Source organism: Hypomesus nipponensis, chromosome 15, assembly GCF_054491055.1.
Source record: "Hypomesus nipponensis isolate SF chromosome 15, ASM5449105v1, whole genome shotgun sequence".
Lineage (NCBI taxonomy): Eukaryota > Metazoa > Chordata > Actinopteri > Osmeriformes > Osmeridae > Hypomesus > Hypomesus nipponensis.
The window spans coordinates 18,785,367-18,799,272 of NC_140375.1; the positions used below are offsets into that span (position 1 = coordinate 18,785,367).

A 13,906-nucleotide genomic window follows, 5' to 3' on the forward strand; every position below is an offset into this window, starting at 1 on the left:
ATCCCCTCTACTAGCCCTCACACTCCAGTAGGCCTCAATACATGTCCCTGAACACACACACACCCACACACGCACATACTCATGCACACACACACACACACACAGAGAGCTGTTACACATCAATAGACATTGTGGAATAATGTACAGCCCTCCTGCCTGCCTCTCCATGACAACCCAACACCATGACAACTTAACACCATGACAACAGATGCAATAACAGCCACCTGTTTGAATAAGGACTACTGCACACAGTGCCCTCAGACCATCACACACACACACACACACACACACACACATACACACATACACACACACACACACACACACACATACACACACACACACACATACATAGAGCCAACCATAGCCAGGCTCTTAAAGGCAGGGTAGGCGAGCGTTAGTATTCACAAGGCAGGGTCGTTTATGTTTCCTGGAGTCAATAACTCCTGGTCTCTCCCCTCCTATCCTCTTCTCTCCTACCCTCCCACCCTCCCCTCCCATCATCTTTCTCTCTCACTCAATTCTCTCTCTCTCTGTCTCTCTCTCTCTGTCTCTCTCTCTCTCTCTCTCTCTCTCTGCAACCATGACTCCCAGAGCTTTTGTCTCTGGAACAAAGGCTGTCCCAGGAAACGCCAGGAGGGAGAACAAGGTGCATCTGAAAGGAGGCTGTCCCTGGAAGGGAGGAGTGGATTCCTGTAGGGGGGGGTGGACCCAGGCTAGACCAATGGTGCCATGGCAGAGGTGACAGGAGTTTGCAAAGTAAACTGTTCTGACTCCTGTGATCCTCTCTCTGTGTGTCTCTGAAACAGGCACCAGGGCAGAAACACACAGAGCTGAACCCAGGGTGGTAAGAAAGGAGGTTGTGAAGAGAGAGGGCATGTAAGAAGCACGGTGAAAAAGCATAGATCCCTGTAAAGTTCACAGTATGAAATAAAGGACAGGGTGAGGTGTGTTACAACCTGGTGTTTTATATAAAAGTTTATTCACAAAGTCACAAGTGTCCCCATATGCTGTACAACTTCAAATCAACGGTGAGATATTGCTGCCGCAGAAGTCAGTTTTCACACAGTAACTCTAATCTAGGGAAATCTATCTATTTATCTATCTATCTATGTATACTGTATTTCTATCTATACATAGTTCTATCTTCACATCTATCTACACATATATACAGTTTATAGATAGATGTCATATATGTGTCTAGCTAACTGCTAGTCAAGTTTAGGTTCTATGAAATGCATGATGTCAACTATCTACAACAGATACACCACTTGTCTCACCTGAATAGAAATGGAATGAGCAGAACAAGGTCTTGGATTCGCTCTCCGATAGTTAGGAGGGAACGTGAGCTTTTTTAGTGTATATCATCTGGTGTTTAATATAAGAGCACGAACAGTCAAGACGCTGTCTAACTGAAGAACAATTGTGCAGGAAGTGGAGATCTGCTTTATAAAGGTTGTAAAGCAGTCCCAGGCTCTGAGCGTCACAGACGATTAAAGACGACTCAACACCCAGGACCAGTGACCTGGCAGCAGAACATCAACTGGTACTGACTCTGCGGTCGTTTTTACAGGGGGGAATTTGAACCTGCCATCTGTTGATCTGCAGTGTACTGTACCACTGAGCCAGGCCCCAGAATGCCTGGAGAGTTTGGAGTCTTCTATCATCCTGCTTGACAAATAGGATTCTGTCTTCTCATTCCAGCTCCAGGCCTGCTTGCAGTGTCCACAATACACTAACAATACTCTGACCAAAATGCCTGCCAGGTCTATGACTAGAGACACTTGGCGGACCAGGGGAGGTTCTAGACCAGTACAGCTGGGGGGGCCAAGCTGGGGCCAGTTGTACTGGATGAGGGGGCCAGTTACATTAAGCATTTTTGTTGTCATATAGTTTTCTTCACTGCATTGCAGGAATTAACTGGCAAGAGAGCATGTTTATAATGACTCAGACTGTATATTTAGGGGTCCCAGAAAGGCGGTCCAAGCTTGTTGTTACAGGGGCACTGGGTCTCCACTTGCCCCCCTCCTAGAACCGCCCCTGCATGCCATGACGTTACAAAACAATAGCAAAATGTGACGCAGGACAGACTGTACACGTGTAGAAGTTTAGAACCCAGAAAGGACAGAGGCAGGACAGTTTGCTGGAGCACAACTGCACAACAGCTGTACACGTATTAGACAACAGATTAATACATTCTCATTAACATGAATCTACACAATTAGAAGTGTTCTTAATGTACAGATTTTGTACATTCACATACTTATTGACAACGTTGATATATGTAAGTTTGTTAATACTAGTACTTATGTAGTACGCTTGTAATGTACGTTTGCTTTCTTTTACGCTTGGGTATGTCAGGCAGGACACGGGCAGGCAGCCGGGACAGGCTGAGAGAAGCAGACAGCCTTCTCCTCTCCCACAGAACACCACCCTCTCCATCCCTCTCCCACAGAACACCACCCTCTCCATCCCTCTCCCACAGAACACCACCCTCTCCATCCCCCTCCCACACTAGAACACCACCCTCTCCATCCCTCTCCCACAGAACACCACCCTCTCCATCCCTCTCCCACAGAACACCACCCTCTCCATCCCTCTCCCACAGAACACCACCCTCTCCATCCCTCTCCCACAGAACACCACCCTCTCCATCCCTCTCCCACAGAACACCACCCTCTCCATCCCTCTCCCACAGAACACCACCCTCTCCATCCCTCTCCCACAGAACACCACCCTCTCCATCCCTCTCCCACAGAACACCACCCTCTCCATCCCTCTCACACAGAACACCACCCTCTCCATCCCTCTCACACAGAACACCACCCTCTCCATCCCTCTCACACAGAACACCACCCTCTCCATCCCTCTCCCACAGAACACCACCCTCTCCATCCCTCTCCCACACTAGAACACCACCCTCTCCATCCCTCTCCCACACTAGAACACCACCCTGTCCATCCCTCTTACAGGACAGAGGAGAGGAAGTAGTTATTATAACAAAAACATAACACGATAACATTTTCATTCAGCCCTTATCCAAAGCAAGGTACAGTTAGAACTGATCCCAGCTGATCGACACTGTTAGAACTGATCCCAGTTGATTGACACTGTTAGAACTGATCCCAGCTGATCGACACTGTTAGAACTACGCACTTCAGATCTTCCGCTGTGCTTTCTACATGCACTATTTCTGCTGACGGAATAAAAGGTGAAATGTGTTCCTGCTCTGAAGCCTGTCCTCACCTCCAGCCTGGTGCTACACAGCCAGTCAGACGCCTCGCAGCTCAGTTATCGATCTGGCATCAAGGATGGTCCCAGCTCAGCCTCTGCTCACCAAGCCCATTTATGATGATTGAGTTAGAGAGAAAGAGAAAGAGAGAGGGGGGGGGGGAGAGAGGGAGAGAGAGAGAGAGAGGGAGGGAGGGAAGGAGGGAGAGAGAGAGAGAGAGGGAGGGAGGGAAGGAGGGAGAGAGAAAGAGAGAGGGAGCGAGAGAGAGGAGGGGGACCCTTTTAGCTCTTACACTCGGGCGAGTAGCATAATTATTCAGAGCACAGTCCGGTATTACAAACACACACACACTCAAACACACAGACACGCATATACACATTTATTCACCCACACTCATATACGCACACACTCATATACCAACACTCCTACACACATACTCTCATACACATACATACTTATATACACACACACAAACCCTCAGACACATGCATGCAGAAACACACACTCCACCACACAACGCACATGTGTTCTAGAGGCTTGTATCAGAGGGTTTTATGTGGTCAAAGGTAACACTGATAACATGTCCATGGTGGCTGGATCTGAGCACTTCTCCTCCAGTCTCTTGAAACAGTCAGGAACTCAGATGTTCCATGATGGTTCTCATGTACGGAGCCAGGTCCATCCACGCACCCAGGACCTGCAGGCCCAGGACCAGCCCCAGGATGACCACAGCGCTCGAGCTAGGCCCAGGACCAGGCCCTGGAGGCCCTGCAGGCCCTGCAGCCTCTCAGAGCTTCCTGTCACCGTTCTCCCCAGCGTGCTCCGGCAGGGTGTTGAGGGCCGTCTCCTCGCTCTTGGACTGCAGGACGTTCTCCCCTCTCCGCGAGGTCTTCCTGGTGGCCCGTGACAGCTTCCTCCTGAACGTGTCTCCAGCCAGGAAGTAGAGGATAGGGTCCACACAGCTGTTGAGGCTGGCCAAGCCACGGGTCACCTGGTACGTGGCGTACACGCGGTTGTTAAAGTCACACATGTCCGGGCCCTGGAAGAACAGGCGCGCCCGCATGTTGAGGTTCTTCATGACGTGGAAGGGCAGGTAGGACACAGCGAACACAGCCAGCACGATGATCACCAGGTGGATGGATTTGCGTCGCAGCGGAGAGTTGTTCATGTTGTTGCAGATCAGCGCCTTGACGATCATGCCGTAGCAGCCGAGGATGATGATGAAGGGCAGGCAGAAGCCGAACACCGTCATGCACATGCTGTAGATGAAGTACCCGGGGAGCTCATCCTCCGTGGTGGTGTCGTAGCAGGTGGTGGCGTTCCTCTTGGACCCCGTGCGAGAGTAGTAGAGGATGGGCGAGATCCCCACCACCACCACCAGCCACACCAGAGCGCTGGTCACCACGGCGTTCTTCTTCTTGAGCCGTCCCAGGGACTTGAGCGGGTGGACCACACCGGTGTAGCGGTGGACGCTGATGCAGGTGAGGAACAGGATGCTGCCGTACAGGTTGACGTGGAAAATGAAGCGCTGCAGCCGGCACAACACGTCTCCGAAGATCCAGTCTGTCTTGTTGAAGTAGTAGAAGATGAGGAAGGGCAGGGAGAGCACGTAGCAGAAGTCTGCCAGGGCCAGGTTGAACATGTACACAGAGACGCTACTCCAGGGACGCATGTGGCACACGAACATCCAGATAGCCAGGCTGTTCCCCACTAGGCCGGTGAGGAACACCAGGATGTACACAGTGGGGAGGTAGTAGAACTGGAAGCCGGTCCTGGTGAGAGAGCAGCCCCTGCTCATATTGTGGGCGTCGGAGATGTTCAGAAGAGAAGATAGGTTCACCTCGGTTGTCATGGTGTCAGGGAGCGGCAAGAGCTTTACTGAAGAGCACACAGGAAAATAAACATTTTTATCATGTAGATTATTATCATCAATTTTTTTACGTTATTGTGTTATTATTCATTCATTCATTCATTGCATCCATAGCAACATGTATTCAGTACATTCAGAGAGTAGAGGAAGAGATCAATGATCAGACGTATTTTAGCGGGCAGAGTCACGGTCTGTACATTTATAACATGTTTTTTCATGCTAAATGTAGGCTACATAGTGTGTAGATGTCTTTTTCAATGTCGCTATTCAGGGCAGGTTACAAGAGACAATCCCTAAAATTGTTATCATTGAGTCGAAATCCGTGTATCATTCACATGGTAACCAACCGGTGCGAACGATCATTACGATTTTTGTAAACCCTTGCCTGAATCCAGTCTCCGTCACACTGAATCTGTGATCGAGACATGCACCGGGAATACAAATCACAACTGGTCGAGCGGATACAACTGTAAGACAAAGTTGTTTACTTACCAGTGACTTCTATTCCACATTCCTACAGTGTCTTAACAGTTGAACAGGTTTCAGTCAGTGACAACAAAAGCGGCAAAGTCAATCACGTCAGGTGTCGCCGTATATCCAACTCCATTAACATGTCCCATGTACCACAGTGCCTATAAAAGTTAAAATCCGTCGGGTTAGAGCTCACGGCAAAGTCCCCGGTTCGTTGTTGCTCGACGATTGTCAACGACCGAGGAGCGCGAGACAGCTGCGAGCACTGGCACGAAAGTGTAGGAATTACAAGCAGCTCTGGAGAGAGAGGGGGAGAGAGAGGGGGAGAGAGAGAGAGAGAGGGGGAGAGAGAGAGAGAGAGAGAGAGAGAGAGAGAGAGGGAGGGAGAGAGAGAGAGAGGAGAGAGAGAGAGGGAGGGAGAGAGGCAAGAGAGAGAGGAAGAGAAGGGGACGGGGGAAGTGAGAGAAAAGGAACAGAGAGACAGAGAGACAGACAGAGAGAGAGAGAGAGAGAGAGAGAGAGAGAGAGAGAGAGAGAGAGAGAGAGAGAGAGAGACTCCCAAGGCGCGCTATTTCCTTCCACCCACCCGAACTCGTCAAATCCAAATCGTTTATTGCCACAGCTCAGGTCACTGGTTCAGGCGCGGCTGCTTGCTAACAACGACAACGCCAAGACTGTTCAGTGTACACGCGTGATTTACATGTGGCCCGTGCGCACCGGTAGGTTATAAAGCTCGTGAATTTGCGCAAGGCGGATGTGTCAACAAGCCTATCCCTGTCTGCTCCTGCCCACTCCGCGAGACATTACGCAGGGTGAAAAAGTTACAGAACGCTATCAACTCCACATTTAATTCGTCGAAGTTAAATAAACATAAAGATGTTCAACACAACCTGTGACTAGATTTAACAATCTGACTGGCATTTATGTCTGCAACTATTTTACTCAAAGGAGGGAGGTGTTTCTAATTGGTGGCATTTGTATTGCGACTCCATTATTCACATGGCACCTTGGCTAGCCAACGATGAGAATCCGGACCATGATTTATGTACTGAATTGTCTCATGTAGCAATTAAAGTGTGGCATTTTTCTCCAGCTATGTAACATCTATATCATTTCTCGTGTTCTACGCTTCCATCCATCCTCTCTGTCTGCAAGCAGAGAACAGAGACATGAGAGGAGGAGGGGATGGACATGGCTGAAAAGAGAGGGAACAGAGACATGAGAGGAGGAGGGGATGGACATGGCTGAAAAGAGAGGGAACAGAGAGATAAACAAAGAAAGAAAGCTCTTGATTAGATGTTGAGGGTCCCTTGCTTATAAAACCCAGCTGAAGATAGAGATGAAGGATAAACCCTGAGAAACAGCTGTCATATGGAGGGAGGGAGGGAGGGAGGGAGAGAGGGAGAGAGGGAGAGAGGGAGAGGGAGAGAGGGAGAGAGGGAGAGAGGGAGGGAGGGAGGGAGGGAGGGGAGATGGAGGGATGGAGGGAGGGAGGGAGGGAGGGAGGGAGGGAGGGGAGAGAGAGGGAGGGAGGGAGGGAGGGAGGGAGGGAGGGAGGGAGGGAGGGAGGGAGGGAGGGAGGGAGGGAGGGAGGGAGGGAGGGGAGAGGAGGAGGAGGGAGGGAGGGAGGGAGGGGAGATGGAGGGATGGAGAGAGAGAGAGGGATGGAGGGAGGGAGGGAGGGAGGGAGGGAGGGAGGGAGAGAGGAGAGGAAGGAGGGATGGAGATGGGGAGGTAAGTAAGGAGGAAATGGAAAGAGGTAGGACAGTTACACAATGATGGGAAACTGAACAGACTTAGAGATGAAGTTGATACAAAGTACAGTTGGATTGAAAATAAATCAAAGGTCAGTGCAATCTTTTAAAATGAATCATGAATGAAGCTTAATGTGAATCCATACTTTCCCTTTTTATATCATTAGCAGGGGTAAGGTGAAACTGCATGAGTCAGGGAGAGAGAGAGAGGGAAAGAGAGAGGAGGAAAGAGAGAGGGAAAGGGAGAGAGATAAAAGAGAGATAAAGAGCAACAGAAAGCATTATTGTATTTTGGCTTGTGAACTTCTGTCTGTCTAAAAGTCTGCCTGCATTTCTGCTTTGTGTGTGTGTGTGTGTGTGTGTGTGTTCAAGCCGTATTCAAGGCAGGGTAGGAAATGGCCACTGCATTTGTCACTGCAGACAGGAACCCCCCACTGGGTTAGGGAGGGTATCTCTCCAGGAGCAGGGTTGGAGGGTAACCCTACAGGAGGGTATCTCTCCAGGAGCAGGGTTGGAGGGTAACCCTACAGGAGGGTATCTCTCCAGGAGCAGGGTTGGAGGGTAACCCTACAGGAGGGTATCTCTCCAGGAGCAGGGTTGGAGTGTAACCCTACAGGAGGGTATCTCTCCAGGAGCAGGGTTGGAGGGTAACCCTACAGGAGGGTATCTCTCCAGGAGCAGGGTTGGAGTGTAACCCTACAGGAGGGTATCTCTCCAGGAGCAGGGTTGGAGTGGAACCCTACAGGAGGGTATCTCTCCAGGAGCAGGGTTGGAGTGTAACCCTACAGGAGGGTATCTCTCCAGGAGCAGGGTTGGAGTGTAACCCTACAGGAGGGTATCTCTCCAGGAGCAGGGTTGGAGTGTAACCCTACAGGAGGGTATCTCTCCAGGAGCAGGGTTGGAGTGTAACCACAGTCCTGGTTTAGATCTCCAGAAGCTCTGGGCGTTCCCACCACCCACGTATCAGAACAAGTCATCCCAGGTGGTGGAGCTCCACCCCCACCCGGCCTGCCTGCCGCCCCACCCGGCCTGCCTGCCGCCCCACCCGGCCTACTACCCCACCCGGCCTACTGCCCCACCAGGCCTGCTGCCCCTGCCATCCCAGCAGACTGACACGGAGAGCAGGTGGAGCTGGAGGGGTCTGGAGGTGTTGTTCTGTCGAGGACATTTAGAGGGAGCAGGGTGTGTTTTCTCACACACATCTGAGGAAGCCTGGAACACTGTGGTTACTGGTTCATGATAGTTTAGAGGGGTGTTCACGTCCACTCCGGATCGCCGCAGCAGTCATTCACAAGATCACAAACGGTTATATCACAAATATAAATACATCACAAATATTGATGAGTGTCAGTAAGCAATGTGGTGAGTTTGATCTGGAACACCATTGTCAGGATGTTCAGGATGAATTCTGCATTCTGCTGTCGTTCAGAGAACTGGGGCATCAGGAAAAAACATCATGTATGAGATAACCTTCTCTTATCCACACACACGCACACACACACACACACGCACACACACACACACACACACACACACACACACACAGACACACACACGCAGCCCTGAGGCAGTCCTTGAATGCAGTTGACCAGCATCCACACAGAACAGACAGACAGACAGACAAACAGGCAGGCGGGCAGACAGACAGACAGACAGACAGACAGACAGGCGGGCGGGCGGGCAGACAGACAGGCAGACAGACAGACAGACAGACAGACAGACAGGCAGGCAGGCAGGCAGGCAGGCAGGCAGGCAGGCAGGCAGGCAGGCAGGCAGGCAGGCAGGCAGGCAGATAGGCAGAGTTGTGTGTGAGACAGGAAGATTGTATGAGGTCTGAGTTCTTCACAGCAGGCAGTGATATTTACCCCCCCCCCTCCCTCTCCATCCCAGTAGCTCATCCATCTCTCCTCTGATGGCTTGTTTACCTCTACTGTGTGTTTTGAGTGTTCCTCTCTCCTCATCGATCCATCACTTTCTCTACTTCTCCTTCACCAGCTCCTCTCCTCCATCCATCTCTCCCTTTCCTGTTTGTCTCTTTCCCACTCTCTCTCTCTCACACCCGCACCCTCAACCACAACCACACACGCGCCTGCTTCCTCTCAGAGTAGGGATTCCTCAGTGAGTCAGAGTCAGTATTGATCTTCCTCATCAGGCTGCACACAGCCCAGCCTGGAGACACGTGAGCCCACCACCCATCTCCCTCTTCCTCTCTGCTCCTCCCTCCTCCCTCCTCCTCTCTGCTCCTCCCTCCTCCCTCCTCCTCTCTGCTCCTCTCTGCTCCCACCTCCTCCTCTCTGCTCCTCTCTCCTCCTCTCTGCTCCTCTTTCCTCCTCTCCCCTGTCTCCTCCTCCCTCCTCCTCTCTGCTCCTCTCTCCTCCTCCCTCCTCCTCTCTGCTTCTCTCTCCTCCTCCCTCCTCCTCTCTGCTCCTCTCTCCTCCTCCCTCCTCCTCTCTGCTCCTCCCTCCTCCTCTCTGCTCCTCTCTGCTCCTCTCTCCTCCTCCCTCTTCCTCTCTCCTCCTCTCTGCTCCTCTCTCCTTCTCCCTCTTCCTCTCTGCTCCTCCCTCCTCCTCCCTCTTCCTCTCTGCTCCTCCTCCCTCCTCCCTCCTCCTCCCTCTTCCTCTCTACTCCTCTCTCCTCCTCCCTCTCCTCCCTCTTACTCTCTGCTCCTCCTCCCTCCTCCTCCCTCCTCCTCCCTCTTCCTCTCTGCTCCTCTCTCCTCCTCCCTCCTCCTCTCTATTATTTTCTCTTCCTCCCTCCTCCTCCCTCTTCCTCTCTGCTCCTCTCTCCTCCTCTCTCCTCCTCCCTCCTCCTCTCTGCTCCTCTCTCCTCCTCCCTCCTCCTCTCTGCTCCTTCTCCCTTCTCCCTCCTCCTCCCTCCTCCTCCCTCCTCCTCCCTCTTCCTCCCTCCTCCTCTCTCCTCCTCCCTCCACCTCTTTCCTCCTCTCTCCTCCTCCCTCCACCTCTTTCCTCCTCTCTCCTCCTCCCTCCACCTCTTTCCTCCTCTCTCCTCCTCCCTCCTCCTCCCTCTTCCTCTCTGCTCCTCTCTCCTCCTCTCTCCTCCTCCCTCCTCCTCTCTGCTCCTCTCTCCTCCTCCCTCCTCCTCTCTGCTCCTTCTCCCTTCTCCCTCCTCCTCCCTCCTCTCTCCTCCTCCCTCCTCTCTCCTCCCTCCTCCTCCCTCCACCTCTCTCCACCTCCCTCCTCCTCCCTCCTCCTCTGGGATGCGCTGTTTCTCTGAATGATCTCGGTCACTATGGAGTATTTATTTATATCTTACTGCACATCAGGAGTTTTGACACCTACACACAGCAACACACACACCTACACACAGCAACACACACACCTACACACAGCAACACACACACCTACACACAGCAACACACACACCTACACACAGCAACACACACACCTACATACAGCAACACACACACCTACACACACACCTCCTCCGTTCTCCTGTATTGTATGTGGAGTCTGGGTTCAGCCTTGATGTGAAGGTCAGGACTCCCTGTCCGCCTGTCGCTTCATCAGATGTGAAGGTCAGCTACACACACACACACACACACACACACACACACACACACACACAGAGACAGACACACACACAGGGACAGACACACACACACACACACACACACAGACAGACACACACACACACAGGGACAGACACAAAAGCAGCGTACAGGTCAGATGTGGTCCAGGCCACTGCACCTGTGGTCAGTGTCCCACATCCCTCCATCATCCATCCCTCCATCATCCACTCTTCCATTATCTCGTTTACATCTCTATTGCTGTGTAAGTCATAAATATCATAACAAACACACAGACTTCAGATATTGCAAAATATCTCTAATCCTTCCCTCTCTGCTGTTTTCTGCTTCAGAATTATTTACTTCCTCTCTTCTCTACCTCCTCCTCTTCCTCTCTTCTCTACCTCCTCCTCTTCCTCTCTTCTCTCCCTCCTCCTCTTCCTCTCTTGTAAAGGGAACCAGATCATACACACACAAACACACACACACACACACACAAGCACACAGGGCCCACCCTTTCACTCTCCCCCTCCTCTCAAATGACTCTAAAGAATATAATGTTTCTGTCTTTTATTGATGGATGAAAGGACAAAGGGATGGACAGGGTGTAATAGGAACGTGTCTTTAGGCTCTCATTTGGGAATGAAGGGATGGAGGGGGAGAGGACAGGACGAGAGGGGGAGCGAGATAGAGACAGTAAGAGGGGGAGAGAGAGACAGCAAAAGGGGGAGGGATAGAGACAGTAAGAGGGGGAGAGAGAGACAGCAAAAGGGGGAGGGATAGAGACAGTAAGTGGAGCTAATGGTTTCCATTCCTGTTGAGCTCTTCTCCGTGGATGTGCTGAGTTCAGCGCTTGGGATCTGCCTCCCTATCCAAGAAGCACGATCAATACTCACCCAGGATGCATTCCAGAACACGGTTATAGAGGAGGGGAGAGGTGAACAGATGGGGGAAGAGAGGGGAGGAACATTGAGAAGAAGAGAAGGGAGTGAAGGAGAAGGCAGAGGAGAAGTAATGAAAGGAGGATTAGAAGAGAGGAGTGGAGAAGTGGCACACCTTTCACCAACCCTGCCTGTGCTGACTGTTAGACAGGAACAGCACAGTGCAGAGCGGTTGGGTGAGCCTGTGCACTTTCCACATGCTCTACATCACTTTGGGTCAAAGGGCAATCCTTTGTACATGCTCAAAGTGTGTGTGTGTGTGTGGGTGGGTGTGTGGGGGTGTGTGGGGTGGGTGGGATGGTGGGTGGGATGGTGGAAGTAAGGTTTGAGTGCATAAGTGTTTGTATACAGTGTACGGCCCATCACTGTGTGTCTTAACGAGAATGTTTTCAACAGGATGTTAAAGACATCTTCCAGAGAAAGGTTTGCGTGTACCCCAGATGGTCAGGAAGGGCAGGGGGGGGGGGGGGGCAGGGGAGGGATGATGATCCAGGAGGCTTGCTGAGTGTCCACTGAACTTTCGTGGTCTGGTGGAGAGAGTTACTGGACGAGCCTTTTGAGTGATCTATTTGAGAATGACATCATTGTCTTCATCATCATCATCATCATCATACGTGTCTTTAGAGAAGATTCTGCATTGTGACATCATCCTGGCAGTGGTCAGGAACCCGTTTGAAGCCGTTCATGTTCAATAGACACACTAAATCCAAAATCATTACAGTGCTTTTAATAGGTTAACCTTTGTGTGTGTGTCTGTGTGTAGTTTACAGATTTGATTTGAGTCCACTTGTTCAAACATGCCAAACTACAGTACTGCATGTTGTGCCATAGGCAACCATGCCAAGGCTGAGACTGCAAAGTGTGGGAGACAGACCGACAGGACATGACACAACAAGCCTTCACACACACACACACACTCTAACACAAACGCACACGTGACCACACGTATACACACCCACTAACACATCCACACACACACACACCCCCACACACACACACATCATCCATGCTATGACAAATGTTTGCATATTTCTGTCACTGACTCATGCAAGGCTTAGCTTGCTGTGTTGCTTTATGTCCCAGAGTTCCTTAGAGGATGAAGGTCTGGAGCATGGCTGGGTTGGTAGTGGATGAGGACTGGGTTGGTAGTGGATGAGGACTGGGTTGGTAGAGGATGAGGACTGGGTTGGTAGTGGATGAGGACTGGGTTGGTAGAGGATGAGGACTGGGTTGGTAGAGGATGAGGACTGAGTTGGTAGAGGATGAGGACTGGGTTGGTAGTGGATGAGGACTGGGTTGGTAGTGGATGAGGACTGGGTTGGTAGAGGATGAGGACTGGGTTGGTAGAGGATGAGGACTGGGTTGGTAGTGGATGAGGACTGGGTTGGTAGAGGATGAGGACTGGGTTGGTAGTGGATGAGGACTGGGTTGGTAGAGGATGAGGACTGGGTTGGTAGTGGATGAGGACTGAGTTGAAATGACGTTGTGTCCTTGGGCAAGGCACTTCACCCTACTTGCCTCGGGGAGCATGTCCCTGTACTTACTGTAAGTCGCTCTGGATAAGAGCATCTGCTAAATGATTAAATGTAAAAGAAGAACCAGTCAAAGGTTGGAGGCCGGGGAGGTGGAGGCCGCAGGAGGCAGAGATCGTCTGTGTCTCACTAGCAATGCAAGTGCCGGGATCCCTGCTATATACCCCGCCCTATTTGGAAGGTGTGCCCTGACGCGTGATGATGCGTGGGTAGTGACTCGCTAGGTCTCCTGCATGATCCAACTCCACTTGATTTTGATCAGACACAGTCTGCCACTGTGGACTGTGTGCTTACATCCAGACAGCATTCTTCTCTGCTCTGTTTTGGTGTAACTTCTTTCCAATAAACATCTTATTTTTCTTTTTGTTCATGTGCAATTTAGTCCTCTCATCCTCTCTCTCACCCTCTCCCCTCTCTCTCTCTCCCCCTCTCTCTGTCTTTCCCTCTCTCTCACCCCCTCTCTCTCGCCCCCTCTCTTTCGCCCCCTCTCTCTTTCTGTCTCTCTCTCTCTGTCAGTAATCCGTATGGTCTGGATGTCTTCCTGTTTCCGCGCCTAATAAGGGGCTAAACACAGAAAGCA

At 51.3% G+C, this 13,906-nt stretch overlaps 1 protein-coding gene across 1 annotated transcript; it reads right to left on the reverse strand.

Moving 5' to 3' along the window:
- Positions 1-3,596: 3,596 nt before the first annotated feature.
- On the reverse strand, positions 3,597-6,076 carry p2ry1 (purinergic receptor P2Y1). Its single transcript, XM_084674431.1, has 2 exons — positions 5,595-6,076; positions 3,597-5,110 (listed from the first exon to the last, which is right to left on the reverse strand). The coding sequence occupies exon 2, from the start codon at positions 5,082-5,084 to the stop codon at positions 4,020-4,022; it is 1,065 nt and encodes a 354-aa protein (XP_084530557.1). The 5' UTR covers positions 5,085-5,110; positions 5,595-6,076; the 3' UTR covers positions 3,597-4,019.
- Between the last annotated feature and the right edge of the window lie 7,830 nt (positions 6,077-13,906).